This window comes from Abramis brama, assembly GCF_963993115.1.
Source record: "Abramis brama genome assembly, chromosome: 19".
Lineage (NCBI taxonomy): Eukaryota > Metazoa > Chordata > Actinopteri > Cypriniformes > Leuciscidae > Abramis > Abramis brama.
The window spans coordinates 29,936,844-29,958,862 of NC_139981.1; the positions used below are offsets into that span (position 1 = coordinate 29,936,844).

Below are 22,019 nucleotides of genomic sequence, written 5' to 3' on the forward strand. Positions count from 1 at the left end.
AATTAATCAAGGCTAGAAATTATGAGAAAAAAGTCAGAATTGCAGGATATAAGGAGTTTAGAAATGTGAATTGTGAGATAAAAAGGCGCAATTACCTTTTATTCTGTGGCGAAACAAGCTTCTATACATCACTGAATTAAAACGGCTGAAGAAACTAAGAGGTGGATCCTGTAAAATCTTTTATTAGCTTTATTATAATATCATCATCAACATTATATTCTGAGAGTAGAAAACCAGCTACAATCTCAGAGTCTTGCTCACATGAGGCTTTCTTAAAAATCAATTAGTGGTAAAAAACAACAACATTCAAATCAGACCATCTCAAAATCTGTCTCTTAAATTGCAATGTCCCTCAACCTGTGACAGACCGGCTTATTGTTTTATAAATGAGCTACCACGCAATGCATTTGGCCTATTTCTAAACACAGCTGACTGTTTTATTCCATCCTAATACAAATGGAAAGAAACACAGTTTCCCATTGCCTAACTGTTGATCAAACTAAACTTAAAACTGGAGCACCGGTGTATGAGAGTTCAGATGCAAAAGCCTCTAAATGCAATCTGAAATTTTCTTCTAGAATGATCATTTTTATCAAGCTTGCATATTTAAGTTCAAAATATACCTTTATTAGAAATATTTATTTAAAACAGTACTCTTCTTTTTAATATTTTTAAATCAATGTAATATTTTTGCGTTGTGATCATATAGTGAGTACAATTTTGCAGATTGACATTTATAATTCATTTTATTTTCAGTGAATTAAATCACAAATCAATTCAATGAAATGCTGAACAACTCAATTAAACTAAATGTGAAGGGAAACATCCCCACCTAGTGGTGATGAATATGCACAATACTACATTAATAAAACAATTAATCCATTAAACACATTAAATAACAACATATTTTATACATATTACATGCACAATGGAGATATAAAACGTGGAAATAGGGGTTTCACTTCATAGAGAATTAATCAGTTCTACATAAAACACAAGACAATGCACAAATTAATCACGGTTGTGCCTGGTCATACAAAGTCAAAATAACTCGATATAAAATAACACACTCGACGCCAAACACATGTCAAAAGTTGCCTAACAAGTTCATTGCAGGATAAATCCACAATAGAGCAGTTATTTATGTGTTTTAGACACTTTTAACTGATAATTCTCCGACTGCTCAAAACGTATAATTTAGCCTGCCCAACTTCATGTCTCGTTATCTCTGCTGTGGGCGGCGCCTATTCCGGACACTAAATGCCATCACGCATCAGACAGATCATGGCGCTGTCCCCATTTATGCAGTAATTTAACATTTTACACTCCGTTACCATTATATTTTTGTTAGCAAGGAAGTGCAATAAGCCATGAACTCACTCGCACTGTCTGACACACACCTGAAACACACACGAGCACAGAAAGCCGAGTTCAGTTTCGAGACTTATTGCTTGAATTGTCAAATACACACAAAATTATGTCAAAATGGCTGTTGTGGCCAGAGTTCATTTTAATGTTCTTGTTATAGTCGAGTCACCTTCATTTATATAGCGCTTTATACAATACTTATTGTTTCAAAGCAGCTTCACGGTAATACACAGGAAAATAACAGAATCATTTAGTAAAACAGAATTCAGTTCGGCTAAAGAAGCTCTAATAGAGACATTTATGAGTTACATGTTCATAAAATCTTTGTATTGGATGTGAAATCACAGCTTTGGCTTGCTGAAGTCCAGCCCAAAGACTGGGATGTAATAGACTGTCAGAGTTAAGAATTCTTTTGCTTTTCTTCTCCAGGGTTGGACACACACTATCCAGTCTACAAAAAACACACTGGATTAAACACAGGATTGGATGGATATCATCCTGACGGGAAACTCAAACCTGTCCACGTCTGAGCAAGAACATGAGAGACTGTCTGAAAACTGGAAAGAAGTCCTTAAGTCATCACAGACACATTTGCTTTGTTTTCAAAGTCATGTCAAGTTATTTCTATAGCGCTTTATACAATTCAGATTGTTCAAAGCAGCTTTACAGTGATAAACAGGAGGATAATGATCAATGACTCAAACAGAAGTCAGTTGTGCTGTAAAGCAGCTCTAAGACAGTAGTGAAGACAGTTTAATGTTGATTCAGTCCAGTTCAAAAACAGTGTAAAGTTCATCATATGATTATGAAATGACCTGCCAGTGGCCGGTGGCTTAAGAAAATTTACCAGCCATGAAACTTTTTTTGCAAAAACAGACAGTGTGACAGGTATGACACCAAAATTTAGAAAATTCACTATTTTCAATTTAATAAATTATTCAAATGTAAAAGAACACTGCATTAATTAATTAATTAAACAGATTAACCTTCATTAAAGTTACAAAAGTTTTTTTTCTTTGTCCTTTGTTGTTCGAGGATTATTAGGCTGCTGTCACTTTAAGACCTAATGCACTGATGCAATATAGCCTACTTATACTGTACATGTGTGTTTTCTTTCTCAGCTGTTTAACTGACGATGATGACCTGACCTGATGTACTTGTAACATCATAAGAAGAATGGCATCTACGCTAATGTTAGTCTTCCTGTTTATTCCGAGGTTTACTGCAGTCAGCCAGATCCGGGCCGTATCCAGATCAGATGGTGGACCTGCGCCTAGACACGACCACAACGCCTTCCTCAAGGGTCAGCCTCATCAGCCCTGTGAAGGCCTCATCGACACGACAGCCATCGGCACCGATCCCCAACAAACCCGTCTCCATACCGGCGTGACTCCGATCTATATATATATACACCTCTTACCATTGATTGCTGAGTGCTCTCCACTTGTGTTAATTATCTGAACGTGCTCCTCCCGAACCTTGTTAATAAAACATCATTAGAATTCATAAAAATGTTACTGGTGACTGACACCGTTTCATACTCGCCGACTTTGATTTTTACTCGTGTTAATTTAGTGTTAATTTTAGGCCGTATTAATCATTCAGCTTAATAAAAAAAATTAAAACAATTCTTGAACATTATAAGTGGATCTTAGTGGGCTTCTGAAAAATTATTGACATGGTCCCTTTAAATAAATCCTTATGTAATATAATCTTTGTGGTTATGTAAAAAAAGAAGAAGAAAAGAAACGTGCATGCAGAGTCAGTCTCTGTTCTCATTTCCTTTCTTGTATTATTGCAAATATTCAGGTAAATCTTGAAACTTGAAGGAACAGTTACCCAAAAACAAATTCTATCATCATTATTTACTCACCCTCATGTTGGGTATTGGGGTTTTAAAAAAAAATATGATGTGACCCCTTTAAATAAATGCTTTCAAAGAATAAAAAAGAATAAATGCTTTTAAACATTCCCGATCTATGACAAAACTTAGAAGTGAAAATGCAAGGGCCTACTTGTAAAGTTCAAGGAAGACGATGATGAAGGTATACAAGGTTTATTAGATAAATATTACAAGGATAATAGCCAACGTGCGATACATAATACAGGAGCAAGAACTGAACTCAAGCACGAACTTAAATACACAAAGATAATTAACTAAAAGAGAACAAAGGAACACACGTGACGAGTGAAAACCAAAACAAACTGAACATGACGGTGACACTATTGTGCTTCCTGAAATAAACTGTTTAAAATCTCTATCATGGTTGACTAGACTAGAGCCAGCATATGGACAATAATAATAATAATAATAAAATTAGGTGCATGACACCCCTATTCATGGATATTTAGCTGAAAGAAGCTATTCTTGTATTATTAGAAAGATTTAGGTCAATCTTAAAACTTACAGAAACTTAGAAATAGTTCGCTAAAACAGATTCTATTACTCACCCTCATGTTGGTCCAAACAAAGTCATATAAACTGCTATTTTTACAGTGGAACACAAAAGGACAATTTTGAAGAATCTTTATGCAGCTGTTTTCCATACAATGTCTTTTCATAGTCATCATGAAAGCTCCAAAAAGTAACATAAGTAGTCCATATGGCCATATGTGCGATAAATTCAAGACTTCTGGAGTAGCTTTGGATGTTAAACACTTGTTTTTACTCACTGATACCATTTCCATAGACTGAAGTTATGAAATGTCTGAAAATACTGCAGCAAAATGTTGTTGACACTACAATGCCATTGATGTGCAGGATGGAAAATGTTTTTAAGTAGCAGAGGGGAACAACACAAACCACTGTCACTCGGAACTTACATCTTACATCTTACACACACACACACACACACACACACACACACACACACACAAATTTGTAATTTTTAAATGTACACTCTTTCTGTGCATGGTTGCAGTTTCATTGTGATTGCCATGATCAGGGTAAGCTGAGGTGAGTCCATACACTGGGCTGCATTAGGAATTAATTGTGTTTGTTTAATTCAGGGCTCACGTTTCCCTGCTCTCACTGAGACTGTCACAGAGATAGGGTCATGCAACCAGAAACGCTGTGGGTACAATTGGTTATACTATCCACCTTCACATGCTCAGACTGTTGTTGAGGGAAAGACAAGTGACATTCATGTGGATCCATTCAATATATTATTCAAAAGTCTCATGTGTGCCACAGAGCTGCAGTTGGATGAAGCTTATTTGTGCGTACGCATGAACGATTAAATGCACCTTCTAATAAGCAGTTGCAACATGTGGACACAATAAACCTACACTGACACATTCAGAGAACAGTCTGAAACACAATGAAGGTAGTGGTTGAACTGTAGCCTATTCTGTATTATCTCTTCACAGGTAATAACAGTGAAAATATATTTTTATCTATTTATTATTGCTGTCAAATCGATTAATCGCATCTAACATAAGTTTGTCTTTATATAATATTTGCGTGCATATAAAGTAGGCTATATAGGCTACAATATATATGTGTGTGTGTGTGTGTGTGTACACATATAGCTTATTATGTTAGATGCGATTAATCAATTTGACATTGCAATTTATAAATATTTATTTATTTGTCGGTATGTGTCTATACAGAAATTCACTTTCAAAAATAAAAACCTACACACAGACAATTATTCACTGGGGTACAATGTGTGACAACTTGTCCCAGTGATCTATTTCCTAATGCAGTATATGCAACCTACTTCCACGACCCAAGTTATAATCGGTACAGTGGAATAGATGTAGAGGCAACACTCGTCACCTCAAGAGCGCGCGCACCATTTTCCGTTCACGCGCGCGCGTCCACACAGACACACGTTCCTCTCTCCTTGTGGCCAATCCCACCATCATCAGCTGTCAGGCGGATTACCTCAAGCCTGAAGTCGCCTAATGCCTGAATGGTGGTGTTAGTGAGATGGGAACCATCTAATGCGAGCGACCTTTAGTGCATGCACAGTAACCGACAGCACCAGCATCGCCATCATCGTTCACGCTGCAGAGACCGAAGCCTTGAGGATCCCCAAGCATCATGTCGGGAGGCAGACACAGGGGAAGCACAAAACGCTGAAACAGCAGCACCACCTTCCGCGTTATCCCGAGCCTGTCGCTGGTGCTCTGGCGTCGGCTGGATACATTGCGGATCCATAATGCGCGTTAGTCAAGCCTGACACCACCGAGATGCTGCCGGGCTCGATCCAGATAACCGGAGAGGCGCTGTCCTGTGCGGAGGTGAAAGACATCTGCGACAGCCTGAAGGAGAACAGCGTGCGTCTGCTGTCCGTGCGCGGCTGTCAGCTGTCGGACCGAGACTTCGGCCGTGTGTGTCGCGGCGTCGCAGAGTCACACTCCCTCGCTCAGCTCAACCTGAACCTCGGCGTGGTGTCCACCATCGGCCGGACCAAGCATCTGGCAGATGCGCTGAAGGCCAACAGATCCATTCAGACCCTCTTGTGAGTGTTTCCGAAAGGAATCTTTATTTAGGCAAGCGAACGACAATGTTATTATCGCGCATACTCACGCGATATTATCGGGAAGTGTGCTAATTGTGTACTTTTCTGTAAGCGAGCAGGCTTTACGACTTAAGAGACTTGATCGAAGAAAGGCCATTTCGAGAGACTTTGACAAGTGAAGTAGACTTAAATGGTTAGTTCAATTCCGTCATTAATTACTCACCCTCATGTTGTTCCAAACTCGTAAGACTTGCGCTCATCTTCGAAACATAAATGAAGATATTTTTGATTGAAATCTGAGAGCTGTCCCTCCATTGGCAGCTCCGCGACTGACACTTTGACGCATTAAAAAGTTCATAAAGAGATTTACTAACTAAACTAATCCACATGAATTTAGCGGTTTATTCCAACATTTTCCGAAGAGACACTATTGCTTTATATGATGAACAGATTGAATTTAGGCTTTTATTCACAAACATTCATCAACTCACAGTAAGTTGATTTGTGGTAAATGCAAGCTAGCTCAAGCATGTTTACTTGATGTGTGAGAACCAATAAAGTTCATTCTCTAGTTTAAGCTTTTTCAAGAACCAATGAGGTTCATTCTCGTGTTTTGCAAGAACCAATGAGCTTCATTCTCGTGTTGCAGCGGCTTCTGTAAGAACCAATGAGGTTTGTTCTCACGAGTCAAGCAGGGGCACGTTCAAGTTCAAAACGGTGCGCAACGTTTTGCTACGGTTTCCGGGTTGACCGTCATGTTTCCTGGAAACGGCGTACACCGGTGTGCAACGGGGTTTGAGATACGTTTTCTCTTGTTTGGTGGGTGTGTCAGAACTGCAGTCCAATCAGCAGCAACATGTATATAAAGCACGCGGTATTAAAGTGAACTCGCACAATGGGTTCAAGGAAAGTAATTTACAAATGTGTTCATGCAGTTCGGTATACGCAACAACTGAGTACATTAGAAGACATGTTTGTCGTAAGTTTTATTGTAAAAATATAGGATATCAACATAATGATGTAGTTGTTTATATTTTTAGCTTCATTGCAAGTGTATGACATTTGGTATAGAAATAAACAATGGTAATTAAGTGCTTTCCCTAAAAATGAGAAAGAAAATACAGGGTATTAAAACAGTATGAACTACAAATAAAGTCAGTATGTGAGGCTAAATAGATGTGTTTTAGTCTGAATTAGGTAAGATGTGTGCTTCCATTTCAGTTCAGCAATCCCTTCACTCGATTGGGATGTTCTCTTTTGTTCTGGGCGGCAAGTGCAGTAACTGTAACATCGGGCATATTTTGTAGTATTAAACACATATTTATACCGACTTCATCAGGCTCCGAAAATTCTTCACAAAGAATGGCCTTCTCAGCTGCCATAGTTGCAACTCTTGCGTCATCAGAACAGTGTGTTCAACGCATCACCGTTTCTGTTTAAAAAACGTTGTGCAACGTTTTGTCGGGGCTGAACGCAGCCCAGGTTCGGTGGGTTGAGCTTCTGTTTATGTTCGCTGATCAATGTTTAAATGTGAATAAAAGTCTAAATTCAAGTTTTAAATTCAGTTTTATGATCTCTTTATGAACTTTGTAAAGTGTCAGAGTGTCAGTTGCGTAGCTGTCAGTGGAGGAACAGAAAGTTTTCAGATTTCATAAAAAAATTATTTGTTAGGCTACAAATCCAAAAAGGATTACCCTATATGCAGAGATACTTGCAATCTTCTTTATTTATACAAGTGCAAAAAAGTGCTCAGTGCATTTTAAAAATTCAACAAACATTCTAAATATTTCAAAAATAAGTTTATGGAATTATTCTATAAATAAAATCCACTTTTGTTGTACAAATTAACTCCATGATGTAATGAATCATATGTTTGGCAGCAACATATTAAAGTCCACATGAAATCAAAATTGACCATATTTACTTTGTTTGCCTAAATTGATCGTTTTGTGGTGAACAATTCATCCATGCATGTCAATCCACACAAAACAATTTTTTGGCTTCGTAATCTTTAATCAGAATCTGAAAATGCCCCTCCCCTCTGCATTGGAGGACCTTCCCTGATGACGTAGGTTTGAGGACTTGGGTTGGGAAACGCTTAACCACTCCCCTCAAACCATTAGTCTGTTATGAGCGAGAGATGGAGAGGAGGAGCGCTAGAGTAAAACCCTGCCCTCTGTTCAATATTCCTTTTCACTGGGAAATACGTCACAACACTGGAGAAAAGTCGTTTGCAACTTCCGGTTCACGCGGACTTTAATTACCGCTCTGCAGTTAAGTGCATACATCATCTACTCTGGCAGACAGCTGCAGGTGTCACTACTGGAGGAGGTGCCACAACATAAGGAGACATGTCAGTTTTAGTGACACATGCCAACTGGCATGTGCCAGTGGATAGTGGCATGTGTCACTGAAACTTGAGATGTGCCATTGGATTGCGTCATGTGCCACTTGCAGAACAATTGGGGAACAATTGAACACTTGCAGAACAATGCTTTATGCTGTCAAACATATGATTTATTATTTCGCTGAGTTAATGTGTATAACAAAAATTTATTTTATTTATTATTCATAATTCCATAAAATTATTATTGAAATATTAAAGCCATGGATGAGAAACTTGTGCTGGCCAGTGTTACACTTAGGCCTACTTATACTGACACCTACCAGCGTGTCCTGCGTCCGTGCAGCATCATGCAAAAAATGATGTTTCATTAACAAAGTTCGGGAGGAGCACGTTCAAATAATCAATCAATCAACTCGTCATCAAACAATTACCATGTCTACCCTATCAGCATGAGAGGAAGCATATTTATTCACTCTGTCAACTCACCTAACATTCCTTGACAGTTTTCAGCATCCCTCCACCACCCCGACTCCTCACTCTCGGCTTGTTCTTTCACAGCCAGGAATACGGGGGGAGTACTTTGGGTTCGGGCCGAATACCGAGCCCGAGCCCTCTCCTCGGACAGCACGCCAAATACGCATTTATTCTATCTGACTTATTTGTAAGTGTGAACTCGTGAATAAAGGTTTACAGTAACGGATGCGACTGTTAATGAGTTATTCGTAGTGACCTATGAGAGATTTATTTCGTGTCTTTCCTAGAATGGGTGAGATAAACAACATAAAGTAGCACGGGTATTACAAAACATTCAGTGGCACATGCCACTCAAATACAGACGTGACACAAATAACATGTTTGAAAAGAATATGCATTAATGCATTTAATTGATATTTAAAATATCACTAAATTAGGCTATTTATTTAGGATTTTGTGTCACAATTACGTCAGCTGCTCAATTCATCTGTCACTGTCAGTCACTACTGGAGGTGTCACAACATACAGCAACATGTTCTGCGACTCGGTGTCAGTCAGGTGTCGTGTCAGTGACCGGATGTGTCATAGCGTCAAGCATAGCGACATGTGCCATTGGCTTCTGTGTGTCAGATGTCATGTCACTTAATGTTAATACCGCTACTGAGTTAAGTTTTTATTAGTTTATATCATTTATTTTACATGGTGTATTTTAACAGTGTTGTTCAATATAACCCATATGATTACTTACTTTGATACTTTATTTGAACCAATTATTATAGCTTGTTATTATATATTTGTATTTTAAGACATTTTAAAGGCTGTTGTTCACTTGGATCTATTTTTATTACCACGTTTCCCCCCCCCAATTACACGATTAATCGAGGGAATAATCGTTAGAATGCTCAATTACTAAAATAATCGACAGCTGCAGCCCTAGTTTCCATCACTTCCATCCAAATTACAGTAGTCAAGGCGTGAACGCAGCATTAGGCCGTGTGTCCACCAAAGCGTTTTCAGCTGGCTAAAAGGCGCTCTGCTGAAAACGGCTAGCTGTGTGCGCTTGAGAGCGCTTTTTTTATTTGAGAAAATGCTTTGGTGGACACAGGGCCTAAGCTCGTTGTTTTGGTTTAAGAAAAGGCGGCTGCTGTTTCGTTTGTGGTGCTCAGTGACTGACGTCTGTCTAACTCTGCATAGCATGAAACACGCAGATGAAGTGTGATGTCTGTGTGAGCAGGTGCGCATGTTGACAGGCAGATAGGACATTGTATCATTGCATTCAAACCTAAAGCAATGGTTGGACAAACATTTTATGGTTCTACGCCTTCCACAGACGATATAAATAGATTTAGACCACTTAACCTAGTGATTGCTATCAGGATGTGAAGAGACTTTCAACCAGCATAACAAAAAACAAATCACCTACCCTGCCTTTAAAACCTAAATGTAAAACTCTAATGTTTTGCCGCCATTTTCTTCAGGGAATGCAAATTTAGCACAGACCGTAATGTCCATCTCTGTTCACTTTGCCCCTTATAGTCTCCACGGAAGTCCACTTTTAGATGCAGGACTGGTCACCCTGAATGGAGCCCTCTCCACTCACCCTTCTCTGGTGTCCTTGGATTTGGGGGACTGCATGCTGGGAGATGAGGCCATTCGCATCATTTGTGGCATGCTTCCTCCGGATGGCGCTAAATCGGGTAAAACATCACAGCTTTCCATACAAAAACCCGTGATACATTGAGATTAACTAAGCAGTTATATATGTTATGTTAAGTGGAGTATATTACAGCACTTTTACGTTGGCTGAATAAATATGCCAATAAATATGTCAGAAATATACAGCGTTTGTGCAAAACTGATATACATGTATTGTAGTTCTGCTGCACTCTCTCAGTAACTCTCAGTAGCTGCACTCTCTCAGATAACTGAAGGAACATTCTATTAATGTTACTGGAAGAAAGTTTGTTCATTACTTTGAGAGAATGTTAGGGAAGTTTTAAGAACATTCCCTGTTAGCTGGGAAAGTAGCTCTAGATCTAGAAGCATGCTGGGAGCTCTTATGAATCAACAGTGCGATCAATAATACTGCGCAGGGCTTAAAGAGCTGACACTGAGTGCTAACCCAGCCATCAGCAGCCAGGGCTGGGCTCGACTGGCCATCGCCGTGGCTCACAGCTCACAGTTACGGGTCCTCAACCTCGACTACAATCCCTTAGGTGAGTGATCTTCTGCGGTTTTGAGGTATGGATATGTGCTGGCCATGATACACAGATATCGCTAAACTGACAGTAAGTTCGATCAGGAATTTGTTTTCAGGCAATTTTACTGTATAGCATTTTTAATCATTTATACGCTTGACAAATAAATACATTTAACAATTAATTCAAAGACGCAAGTATTTTTCTGAAGTATAGTGGAAGGTGTAGATGTTACAGTGTATATATTGAGACATTTATTTTGCTGACCGTGAATGAAACTGCTAGCCAAGCGTACAAATGTTACTGCTGGAGAAACGCAGGGTTTGCTCTTTGAAAAGCGCTAGGTTTGCACGTCCCAGTCCCCTGTCTCAGCTTTTCCCTCTGCTTGTGGTTTCCAGGGGATCACATCGCTGGGATGTTGGCTGTCTCTGTCGCATCCAGTCGAACTCTTGAAGTTCTGGACCTGGAGGGAACCGGACTCACCAATCAGTCAGCACAGGTACCTTCCAAACTCAGAACTGCTTCATAAAACAAGTCAAGTCCCCTTTATTTATATAGCACTTTTTACAATACAGATTGTTTCAAAGCAGCTTTACTGTGATAACAGGAAAATAATGCAACAAAGATGGTTTCTGCTGTAAAATACCGCATAGTCCAGCTTAAGTAAAGTTCAGTGATGGTTCATTTATGTTGTAAAGAAAACAATTTACTCACCCTCCATATTTCAACAGCTGTATGACTTTCTTTCATCTGTGGAACATAAACGTTACACTAATGTTCAAAGGTTTGATGTCAGTACCCTTAAAAAAAAAACCTTTTATTCAGCAAGGATGCTTTAAATTGATCAAAAGTGACAGTGAAGACATTTCTAATTTTGCTACATTTTTCTATTTCAAATAAATGCTGTTCTTTTGAACTTTCTATTCATCAAAGAAACCAGAAAAACAATGATATGAAGCAGCATGATGATAATAATCAGAAATTTTTCTGAAGACTGGAGTAATAATGCTGAAAATCCAGCTTTGATCACAGGAATACATTACCTTTTACAATATATTTAAATGAAAAGAAGGTTATTTTAAACTGTAATAATATTTTACAATATTAGGCTACTGTATTGTTCAATGAAATGCAACCTTGGTGAGCACAATTTTTTTTTTTAATATAACCGACTCCAAACTTTTGAATGGTATAGTGAAAATGTCTTAAGAATATCCTGATGAAAGATTATTTTTCACAATTCCACTGAAGATAGAAATGATGAGAGTAAATAATGAGGATTTTCATGTGTGGGTAAATTATTCCATAAAGCTAGAACTTCGTAAGATATTTAGTTGCACTCCAAAACGTGTATTAATGCCTATTAGATTGGAATTCTTTAAAAAAAAACTTATATATATAAAAGACCCTGCCATGGAGTTCACTTTGATTTCTGCAAGAATAAACCCTATTCTTTTTCTACTTCAGACATTTTCTAAATGAAATCAGTGATGAATTATGCGTCATGCATACAAGGTAATCTGTGCAGTGGCTACATTAATTTTGCAATTGAAAGGAGATTGGGCATGTAGATCAGATATGCACTTCATAAACCAGATGAGTAATCCTATCACCTGCTGAAAAATAGCACTGTGGAGGAAAATAATGGATTAAGCACAACTTTAAGCCATAATACCTCTGTCATCCTCGTGTCATTGCAGCCTCATGTTATTATCTTTCTTATGAAGCACAGAATGAGATGTTATCTGTGTTCATGGAAGAAAGAAAACACCACAGGGTCAATACAACATGACCTATGACATCAGTAAATGGATGAACCATTCCTTAGTTTATAAAATCCTTCTCTTCATCCTTTGGGACTGTAGAAAGGAGGTATAATTAGAGGGTTTTTGTCTTCATAATTCTCCACTAGAGGGCAAGGTTGTACCGAACATTTCTTATTTGTGATCTGAGTGTTTGTTCTCCAGTGTGTGTGGTCCTCTCATGAAGGCTGTAATTACAACGTTTGGACCTTTGTCCTGAAAAGACACCATGAAGTCTTTGATAGAGAACTTGATAGCTCCTCATCTCTCTTGATGCCACTGGATGGTAAAGTGCTGCAGAATCTCAGCAGGTGTCATGGCTGGACTGGCCATTGGGCATACCGGGCATTTTCCCGGTGGGCCGACGTGCTTTTCGGGCCTATACATCTCATACTCATATACATAATTTTTTTTTTTTTTTTAACGGCCCATAAAATTTCTACATCGGTGGCCCATTCGTTTGGTTTTGTTTTGCTTAATTTGTTTCGCTGGGTTTGTGCCGGTGTAATGCATTGGTCCAAAAAAGTCCGTGTTAGTTTTTTTTTCTTTTTCTGACAGACCAGCACATGAAACACGTAGATCAGCGGCCCATTGGTTCTTTTCTTGATTGACACTGGGCTGGCCCAATCACAACTTTAGACGAGTGAGCGAGCATGCAGCAGTGTCAGTGTGTATCTGTCAAAATAGTCAGCGAGATGGAGAAGAAATGCAAGGAATGTGCAGAGAAATAGCGTGAAAAAATAGAACCAGGCCCTTAAAGCAGACGCTTTATGTGTCAAAATATATGTTTTCTGACCTTCATCAGCTCCTGTGATGATGATGATAGTGATGAGGATCAGGAGAGAGACGAGAGAGTGTAGAGCCTGCGGTAAGCAGAACTACTTTCAAAACACTTAGGCTATGTCATGAGTGTAGGAACCCATTACCCAGTTACAGATTATTTCCACATCTGCATAGTTGACGATTACCGCAATTCACTAGAAATCTAATGAGAGGCGTTTGTAAACCATGTTTTCCGCCAAAATAAAAGCTTGATGCAGTTTGCGTCAAAATAAAAGATCATGTGCTTATCTCTTTCAAGTATAGAAATTGGTACAAAACTAATTATGAAAGTTTCCTTTATTTTTTAGTGCATTTGTTTTACAAAATATGGCAATTACTGTCATTGGATTAATATTATAACTATTATTATGTAGTAGGTGTAATGTAAATAGACACTGTAACCAGGGGCGTCATGCAAGCCAAAATTCTGGGGGGGCACAATCTGAGACGTTGCAATTGTTTTCTGACGGGTGATATGGATCATGTTAGGAGGGGTAAGGGGGTTTCTCCCCCTGAAAATTTTTAAATTCTGGCTGCTAAACATACCATTTCAATGCAGTTTGGGAGGGACAGAAATACCTTAACGGAGCTGAGAACTAAGTTAAAGTATCTATTTTGTAAGTTTATGTAAAAGACAGGTTGATGAAAGAACTGTAAGCTCAAATTCAAAAGCTTTTGAAGTCTGCTTCATTAAAGCATGTTTACACACACACTTACTGTACACTTAGGCCTACTACACATGATTTTAAAAACAGTACCATTGCAGTTTTTATGTTATGATTTTAAATTGGTATGTGACCTAAGAACGATCTTACATTAAAGGTACATAAAGGTGCTGAGGTCTGACTTTGTGGTGCTCTGAAATTAAGTTATTTTAATATTAATATGTGATGAAGGACTTTGAAAGAAGTTTGACAGATATCAGTGCTGAATAAGGTTAACACTACCCCGTTTATTTGAAAATGGTTAATATTTGACAGAAATGTAAAAAAGTAATCAAATCAAATGTAATATGTAACATTACTTTAGTAAAATCATTGAAATACTGTAGTTACACTGCTCATTATTATGTTTCAAAACCGATCAGATAACGTTACTATGGCTTTGTATGGCAGTAACGTTAGCCAACTAGTTTACGGTTAGACTAGGCTAGCTATCGATAATGTTACACTGACACAACTTAAGTTAATGCTCTGAATTCGCAGCTAATATCAAATCCATAACTTTTTGATCAAGTTAAAATTTCCAGGTCAACCACAAATAATCCCACTACCTTTTAATATCATCCGATAACTAATTCAATGCCGATTTGTTGCTTTGCCCACTTACCACTTCAAGACCATCTGTAAAACATTGCCAGCTCAACGTGCGTTCCTATCGAAAGACGCGCGTAGCGCTCTAGATTTGATATACACAGACACCATATTAGGAAAAAGGGGCGGGCTGATGCTGACCGGTTTATTACACATCCAGAAGAATACATTTGAGTCGTTATAGGCTCTGGTATATTATGGAGCATAATAGGAATAAAGTTGTGACAAAAAAATTATCAGGGAGGAAAAATCTGAGGGGGCACGTGCCCCCTCACTTTGAATGGGCATGACGCCACTGACTGTAACTAAAAGAGGTTTGAATTTTTCTTTGTTTAATTTGCACACTGAATATGGGTTGGAGCTTTTAATTTTTAACTCTCAAAGTGCACCAGATTGATGAATTTAACATTAAAATGCACAAAATTTTCTCACGGGGGGGCATGCCCCCGAACCGCCCTAGAAGGACCAAGGTCCACCCACCACATTTTTAACAAAAATCCTGTAAGAAAAACTTTTTTCTTGCTATGCTAATGCAGATTATAGCTTGTTTTAGGATTCACCACTGTGAAGTATAGTTCAGCTGTATTAATAAATGTCAAATTTTTACTTACCGTATTTTCCGGACTATAAGTCGCACTTTTTTTCATAGTTTGGCTGGTCCTGCGACTTATATTCAGGTGCGACTTATATATCAAAATTAATTCAGACTGAGATGAACCAAGAGAAAACATTACCGTCTACAGCCGCGAGAGGGCGCTCTAGTTGGCGGAGTTATTCAGAAGCGACACCATATGAAGAAAATTCAATGGATTCAGTGATGTGGAATGAGATCGCGGGAGCTTGGTGAACTTGTTTACTGGTAACTTGCTTGTTGGACTCGCTGGCTTATGTTAATTTAGCCTATTCAGCCTCCCAGGTATATGTTCTTTATGCTATTGTGTAGCTGAATAACTGTTAATGTGTTGCGTTAACATACCGGACACCTACTCAGCCTGTTGTTCTGTGTGCTACTGTGTAACTTAGTTAAATAACTTGCCTTTCCAGATTAAATGTCTGTTCTTGGTCTTGGATTTTGTGAAATAAATTTCTAAATAAATGCGACTTATACTCCAGTGCGACTTATATATGTTTTTTTCCTCTTCATGACGCATTTTTTGACTGATGCGACTTATACTCCGGAGCGACTTATAGTCCGGAAAATACGGTATTTCATCTGTTAACTCTCACTCGTTCCTATACTCACTCATTACATGGCATTAGTGGTTTTAATGAATAGGAGTTGGTATGCATATAATTAAGGGCGTGCAAAGATGGGGGGTGTTTATGATCATAGTGGGCCGGTCTGGGCCAAAATGCCAGGGCCGATTTTTTGTCCCAGTCCAGCCCTGGCAGGTGTAGTAGGTTGTCCGGGTATTTGTGCTTAAAATTCAGCTTTGATCACAGGAATACATTACATTTTACAATATATTCAAATGAAAAGAAGGTTATTTTAAACTGTAACAATATTTCAGTCATAATAATCTGAAATTATAATATTTCAGTCATAATAATCTGTATCATGATTATTAAGTATTCGAACATTGCACTGTTTTGATGATAATGTGTGACAATCTATTATACTAATGACTGCAGAAAAGCTACAGCTTAAAGGCGCAGTGTCGTTTACTGTTGCTCAGTGAATTTTCACCGGAAAAACCAAGTCAATTCAATAGTGATCCACGCGTTCGGGATTTCTTGACAGAAAGCGTTGACAGAACCCATACACAAAAGAAATATATTTGAAATATATTTTCAGAGTATATTTTGGAATATATGCAAATATTTGAAATTGGCCCAATAAATATATTTCACACTTAACATCATATATTTTTGTTATATTTCAGAATATATTTCAATTAGCATTTTTTGACTTGACATTTTTAGAAAAAAAGGTTATCTCTGCGCAAACCTCAAAAACGCAGACGGCGTGCACGTGCGCATCACGTGTTTAGTCTATAGTTATGCGCGTTTGAATATATATGTGTGCAGGCGTGTAGTCCTTCTTTACAAACCAACCCTCAACAAACTACTTGTCTGGCCTTAAAAATGTATAATAAAGAATTATTTATCGCTTTCGCATAGCCATCTTCACAGGGGAGAGACTAGTTGACACTTCAGGACTGCGTTGTTGTCGTGTCCAGGTGCAGGTCAGATCCGGATACGGCCTGGATCCGGCGGATCATTGTTATAATGTAACAAGTACATCAGGATTTATGGGAAGTGTTCCCGGTTCCGGCTGATCTAATCTATGCAGCCTAACATTATAGATGTGGTGTGGACTCCTCTTGAAACTATTATTAAAGTGCCCCAATTATGCTTTTTCAGATATTCCCTTTCATGCAGTGTGTAATAAAGCTGTCTATGAATGTAAAAGGCCTGCAAAGTTTCAAAGATCAAAGTAGATAAATGGAGTTATTGTCTCCCGAAAGAAGGAACCGATTCTGAACTGCTGAAAATGAGTCGTCAGTAAGTCCATTGGTGGCCTTGGTGTGATCAGGGCTTTTCACCTCATCTTTTTGATGGAATCCAAAAAAACTCCCACTGAGCTAACTTTTTCCTCCGACATGATTTTGTATGGCAGCTACACAATATGACTTCTTTTTTCCATTTTATGACGAGTAGCAATACTGCCACCTACCATGTTGGAGTGTCAACCAGAGAGTTGCTGCCACCGGATTGCTTATGATATGATTGTATGAGATTTAGGGGCTGTTTACACGACACCGTTTTCAACTAAAAACATTAAACTTTTTATGCGCTTTGGACGTTCATTTAGACGACAACAATGGCTGAAAACGGAAACTTTTGAAAATAGGTTTCAAAGTGCAAATTTTTAAAAACGGTCTCCGTGTGAACAACAAAAAAGCGAATCTTTGAAGACGATGACGTCATACACATGCGTATTACGTGTTCAGTCTATAGTGTTTCATCGCCATCTATACTGTCCTGGCAGAAGAATACAGGGTTTTTAGTCGTTTTCGCGGATCCGTGTGAATGGAGATCGTTCTGACAATGGTGTCGTCTGTGCGCGGAAAACTCAAAGGAAAAACTTCTCAGTTTTAAGCATATCGTTGTCATGTAAACGTACCCGTATTTGCTTTTAAAGTATTTATTTCCTCCCAGTTTTGGGCACATTCATTTTCCTCATGCCTTTCCTTGTTCCTCTGTGGTCAGATCTTCCTAGACATGGTGGAGAACTACCCCACCAGCCTGCGTGCCCTGGTTCTGGCGGAGAACGACATCAGCCCGGAGCTGCAGCAGCAGATCTCGGATCTCCTCTCCGAAGGCGAGGAAGAGGAAGAGAAGGACGGAGAGGCTCGCGGGAGCTCGGTGACCCCCAGGGAGAAACCCAACTGGGTTCCCCACAGCAGTAAGGGCTGACCCAGCCTCTCTCTCTCAGCCTGTTCTCTTTGCTTCAAGACTGTTTCACTTAGATTTCCCGCTTTCTCTTCCTCTCTTTGTTTGTGGATGACTTTCCTGCAGTAACTGGTTCTAAGAGGCTGGGGCAAAAGGGAAGTACAGAAATTCACATTTCTCATGCATTATTTAGGAGAGATCATTTACTACTTACGAAATAGAAATGTTAATTTCTTAAATTTGCCAAGTTGTGAGTTCTCTGTCCTGTATGTACTGAAGTCTTTAGACTTAGTGGTTATTATTAGTAAAGATACATTTTAAAGGAAGGATTCAGCCAGAAATGATCATTCTGTCATCGCTCAGCTTCATGCTGCTTTAAGCCTGTATGACTTTTTGCGCAAAAGGTGAATTTTGGATGCATATCCTGACCATTCCTTTCCATATAATGAAAGTTAATGGGCACTGGAGATGTCAAGCTTCAAAATGACACAAAAAAAAACCCACCTTAAAAGTGTCAAACAAGTACTCCATATCAGTACAATCAGTAGGCCCGTTTACACCTGGTATTAATATGTGTATTGGTCGATCGGATCACAAGTGGACAACGCTAAATACAGGTGTAAACGGTGTCCACTTTCAACCACTTCCAGAGGTAGAAAACACAATCGACCGGATTGCTTTCGTAGTGTAAACGCTCATGTGATCAAATGCGTTCAAACAGCCACAAAAGACCGTCTACTCTAGCACTAGCCAGGCGGGATTTAAACTTTATCGGCTGAAGACCCAAGTTTGGTTTGAAGTGGAAAAACATACCAAGCACAATGTTCTCTCACCATTCCTGATTTCTAACACACAGTCACAGCGTTCGGCTGGTCTTGCGGCTGTCAGAGCCGAAACTAAAGCTGATGTTCTCTGTGTGTTTTTCCGTCGTTTCCGGTCACGTTCATATGTAAATTGCGTGAGCTTATTTCATCCATTAGATTGAAAGATCTGAAAAAGCCCAAACATTTACCCGCCCATAGACCCTCCCCTCGAAGAAATCAGGACAGAAGTGGTTGAAAGTGGACAAAAGAGACGGATTAAAACACCACATGTAAACGGGAATGTGTCTCCCTCGTCTACTTGTGATCCGATCGACCAAAACACATCTTAATACCAGGTGTAAACAGGGCCAGTGATGTCAATGCCCCATTTTTATAGTCCACAAGACTTTTATAGTCAATTTGGCTTGGGCAAAGATGATCTTCAGAAGGAAAGCTGAAATTTTTGTTCCACACTGATTTGGCATATGGTACACAAGATGCAGGGACTACTTTTATTGTACTTATGTTTTGTTTTTGTGTGTGTGTGTGTGTGATTTTGGAGCCTGAAAGACCTAGTCTCCTCTCATTTCCATTGGGGTCAGTAAGAAATGAATACATGACTTTTACATTGTAACAAAACAATTATTTCAAATAAATGCTGTTCTTTTGCACTTTCTATTCATCAAAGAATCCTGAAAACATTAATCATGGTTTCCACAAAAATATTAAGCAGCACAAATGTTTCAACATTGATAATGATAAGAAATATTTCTTGAGCATCAAATCATCATATTAGAATGATTTCTGAAGGATCATGTGACACTGAAGACTGGAGTAATGATGCTGAAAATTCAGCTTTGATCACAGAAATAAATTACATTCTACAATATATTAAAATAGAAAACAGTTATTTTAAATTGCAATAATATTTACAACATAACTGTTTTTTTACTGTATTTTGATCAAATAAATGCAGCCTTAGTATGATACTTTCAAAAACATAAAAAAAAATCTTACTGACCCCAAACTTTGCTAGTGTATATGAGGAAGCGCGGCCAGGATATTCTCCCAAAAATACACCGGACAAAAGAGATGTCTCTCAAATGAGAGAATGTGAACTATCCCTGCAAGGAAGAATCTTTAGTAGACTAAGAACTGGAGTAGCCTTTTCCTGTCCTCTTCATACATCTCAAACATTTACCAAATTGTCTCTGACCCTTCCAGACTCTTCCAGCTCCCAGATGGTCCTGATGACATCAGGCCTGGGCGAGAGCTTTCTGGCAGAGACAGAGATGTGATTCTGGAGCTGCCTATGTTTTGTGCTCGACCACTGCAAGAGCGCGACCTCTCGCACCGCATGACCTGTAGCAATTAGCGCAAGACAGTTCCAAGCTGGAACAAAAACCTTAAACACCAAGTGACTTATAATACGCAATAGTGAATTATTTATTTTACAGATGTACAGTCTATTTATAAATGAGTATTTAACCGATAACAGTATACTCTGTTAGATGAGCTGTATAGGGTTGATGTGATGGCCTGATGCCTGAATAAATCAGTTTACATCTTTTTAAATGCTTTTTCCTCTGATTTTGTTTTGTTTGTTCTTGTTGTGTCTGACCCGACAATTCAAATATTGTGATAAGAACTACATTAAAGAGATATACATGGTTGGTATTGAATGGCCATCATTTGCAGTGGAATGGTTTAGTTATCACACATCCCAGACAGCAACATAGTGTCGGCCCAGATCCGGGTACATGTGGATTTCACGCGTACAAGCCCACACTATTTAATTGTGTTTTAGAGCAGAATTTCTGGTGGAAAACTACATTATCCTTGAGTCTGCAAAGAAATCTCTACCAAATCAGAGAATTGAAACAAACAAACTGTGCCAAAAGAGCTCTTTAACTCCCATGAAGCACTGTGAATAACCCAGTCAATCTCCTTAAGATTTAAAACTACAGTACTTAAATATTTGTTCATATGTGCATATTTTGCTATAAAAAAATAAGTGTTATTTCAAAGTGCACAGTTAACATCTTTTAGTTCGTCCCTTCATTAAAGCCATCATTTGAAAATCAGACAAAGGCGCAAGACTGTAATTAACGTCTTTAATGAGGGAAAAACTACAATCACATGAAACACTGCGAATGACAATCAAATTAAAAAAAGATGGACAATATAAAACTTAATTTCAAGTTGCTGATTATATTTATAGAAACAATATATTTTAAGTGTATTGCAAAATGATAGACTATATATTCTATATCAAACAATAGTGGATTTAAAGTCCCCCTGTAAGTCAATAATTGTATCCCTTAAAACCCATCTTTGATCACCAAAATGACATATTTAAATGTTTTTTCCTTGAAAAAAAAAAAAATCTTCATGCCTTAAAATAGCTTGAATGTAACTCTACACACCCTTGCCTCATTTACTATACACGGTTCTATGAATATGCAAATTAGCCCTGCCTTCACTCACACACACCTGGTTTGATTGGGTAGGTGTTGGGAAGGTAGTTTGTGACGTCAGAAACAATTTCAAACCGCGTTTTTGGTTCACTGCAGTTTTAAGGAGAAAATACTCAGCAATGGTGTCGACTTATGAATTTACACATTTTGTCTTAAAGCATATTAAAAACACCACATAGACATATAAACAACATTTAAAAGCTGGATTTTCACCACAGCGGGACTTTAAGAATAATTTATGCATTATACTGTTTTATTTAATTACTTTTTTTTAGAGTAACTTATCCAACACTATCATGGGTAATGTAGATTTTCACCACAAATTCAGCTGTTAAACGTGATTATATTAAAAATAAGTGGTTGATGGCAACAAAAGCATATGGAATAAATGAACAACCTCAGAAATCACAGTAGGTGTGTCTTTAAAGTTTTTAACCTAACTGTTCCTATATTCGCCATAATCCATGACAATTCTGTAAAACGAGTCCACTCATCCGGTGTTGATTGTTTTCTAGTGAAAGCAATTTTAAAGTGAAATTATTAAATAATT

The 22,019-nt window shown here is 38.3% G+C and overlaps 1 protein-coding gene across 3 annotated transcripts; it reads left to right on the forward strand.

The window, feature by feature from the left end:
- Positions 1 to 5,246: 5,246 nt before the first annotated feature.
- Positions 5,247 to 20,421, forward strand: lrrc73 (leucine rich repeat containing 73). 3 transcript variants are annotated; one of them, XM_084093415.1, is made up of 7 exons: positions 5,247 to 5,837; positions 10,195 to 10,355; positions 10,752 to 10,874; positions 11,255 to 11,355; positions 18,007 to 18,202; positions 18,316 to 18,342; positions 20,215 to 20,382. In XM_084093415.1, exons 1-7 carry the CDS (start codon positions 5,566 to 5,568, stop codon positions 20,241 to 20,243), a joined length of 909 nt encoding a protein of 302 aa, XP_083949541.1. In that variant the 5' UTR covers positions 5,247 to 5,565; the 3' UTR covers positions 20,244 to 20,382. The 3 variants fall into 3 exon arrangements, with proteins under 3 accessions (XP_083949541.1, XP_083949540.1, XP_083949542.1); XM_084093414.1 differs by lacking the exon at positions 20,215 to 20,382 and having other exon boundaries at positions 18,316 to 18,548; XM_084093416.1 differs by lacking the exon at positions 18,316 to 18,342 and having other exon boundaries at positions 5,547 to 5,837; positions 20,217 to 20,421.
- The last annotated feature ends 1,598 nt before the right edge of the window (positions 20,422 to 22,019 follow it).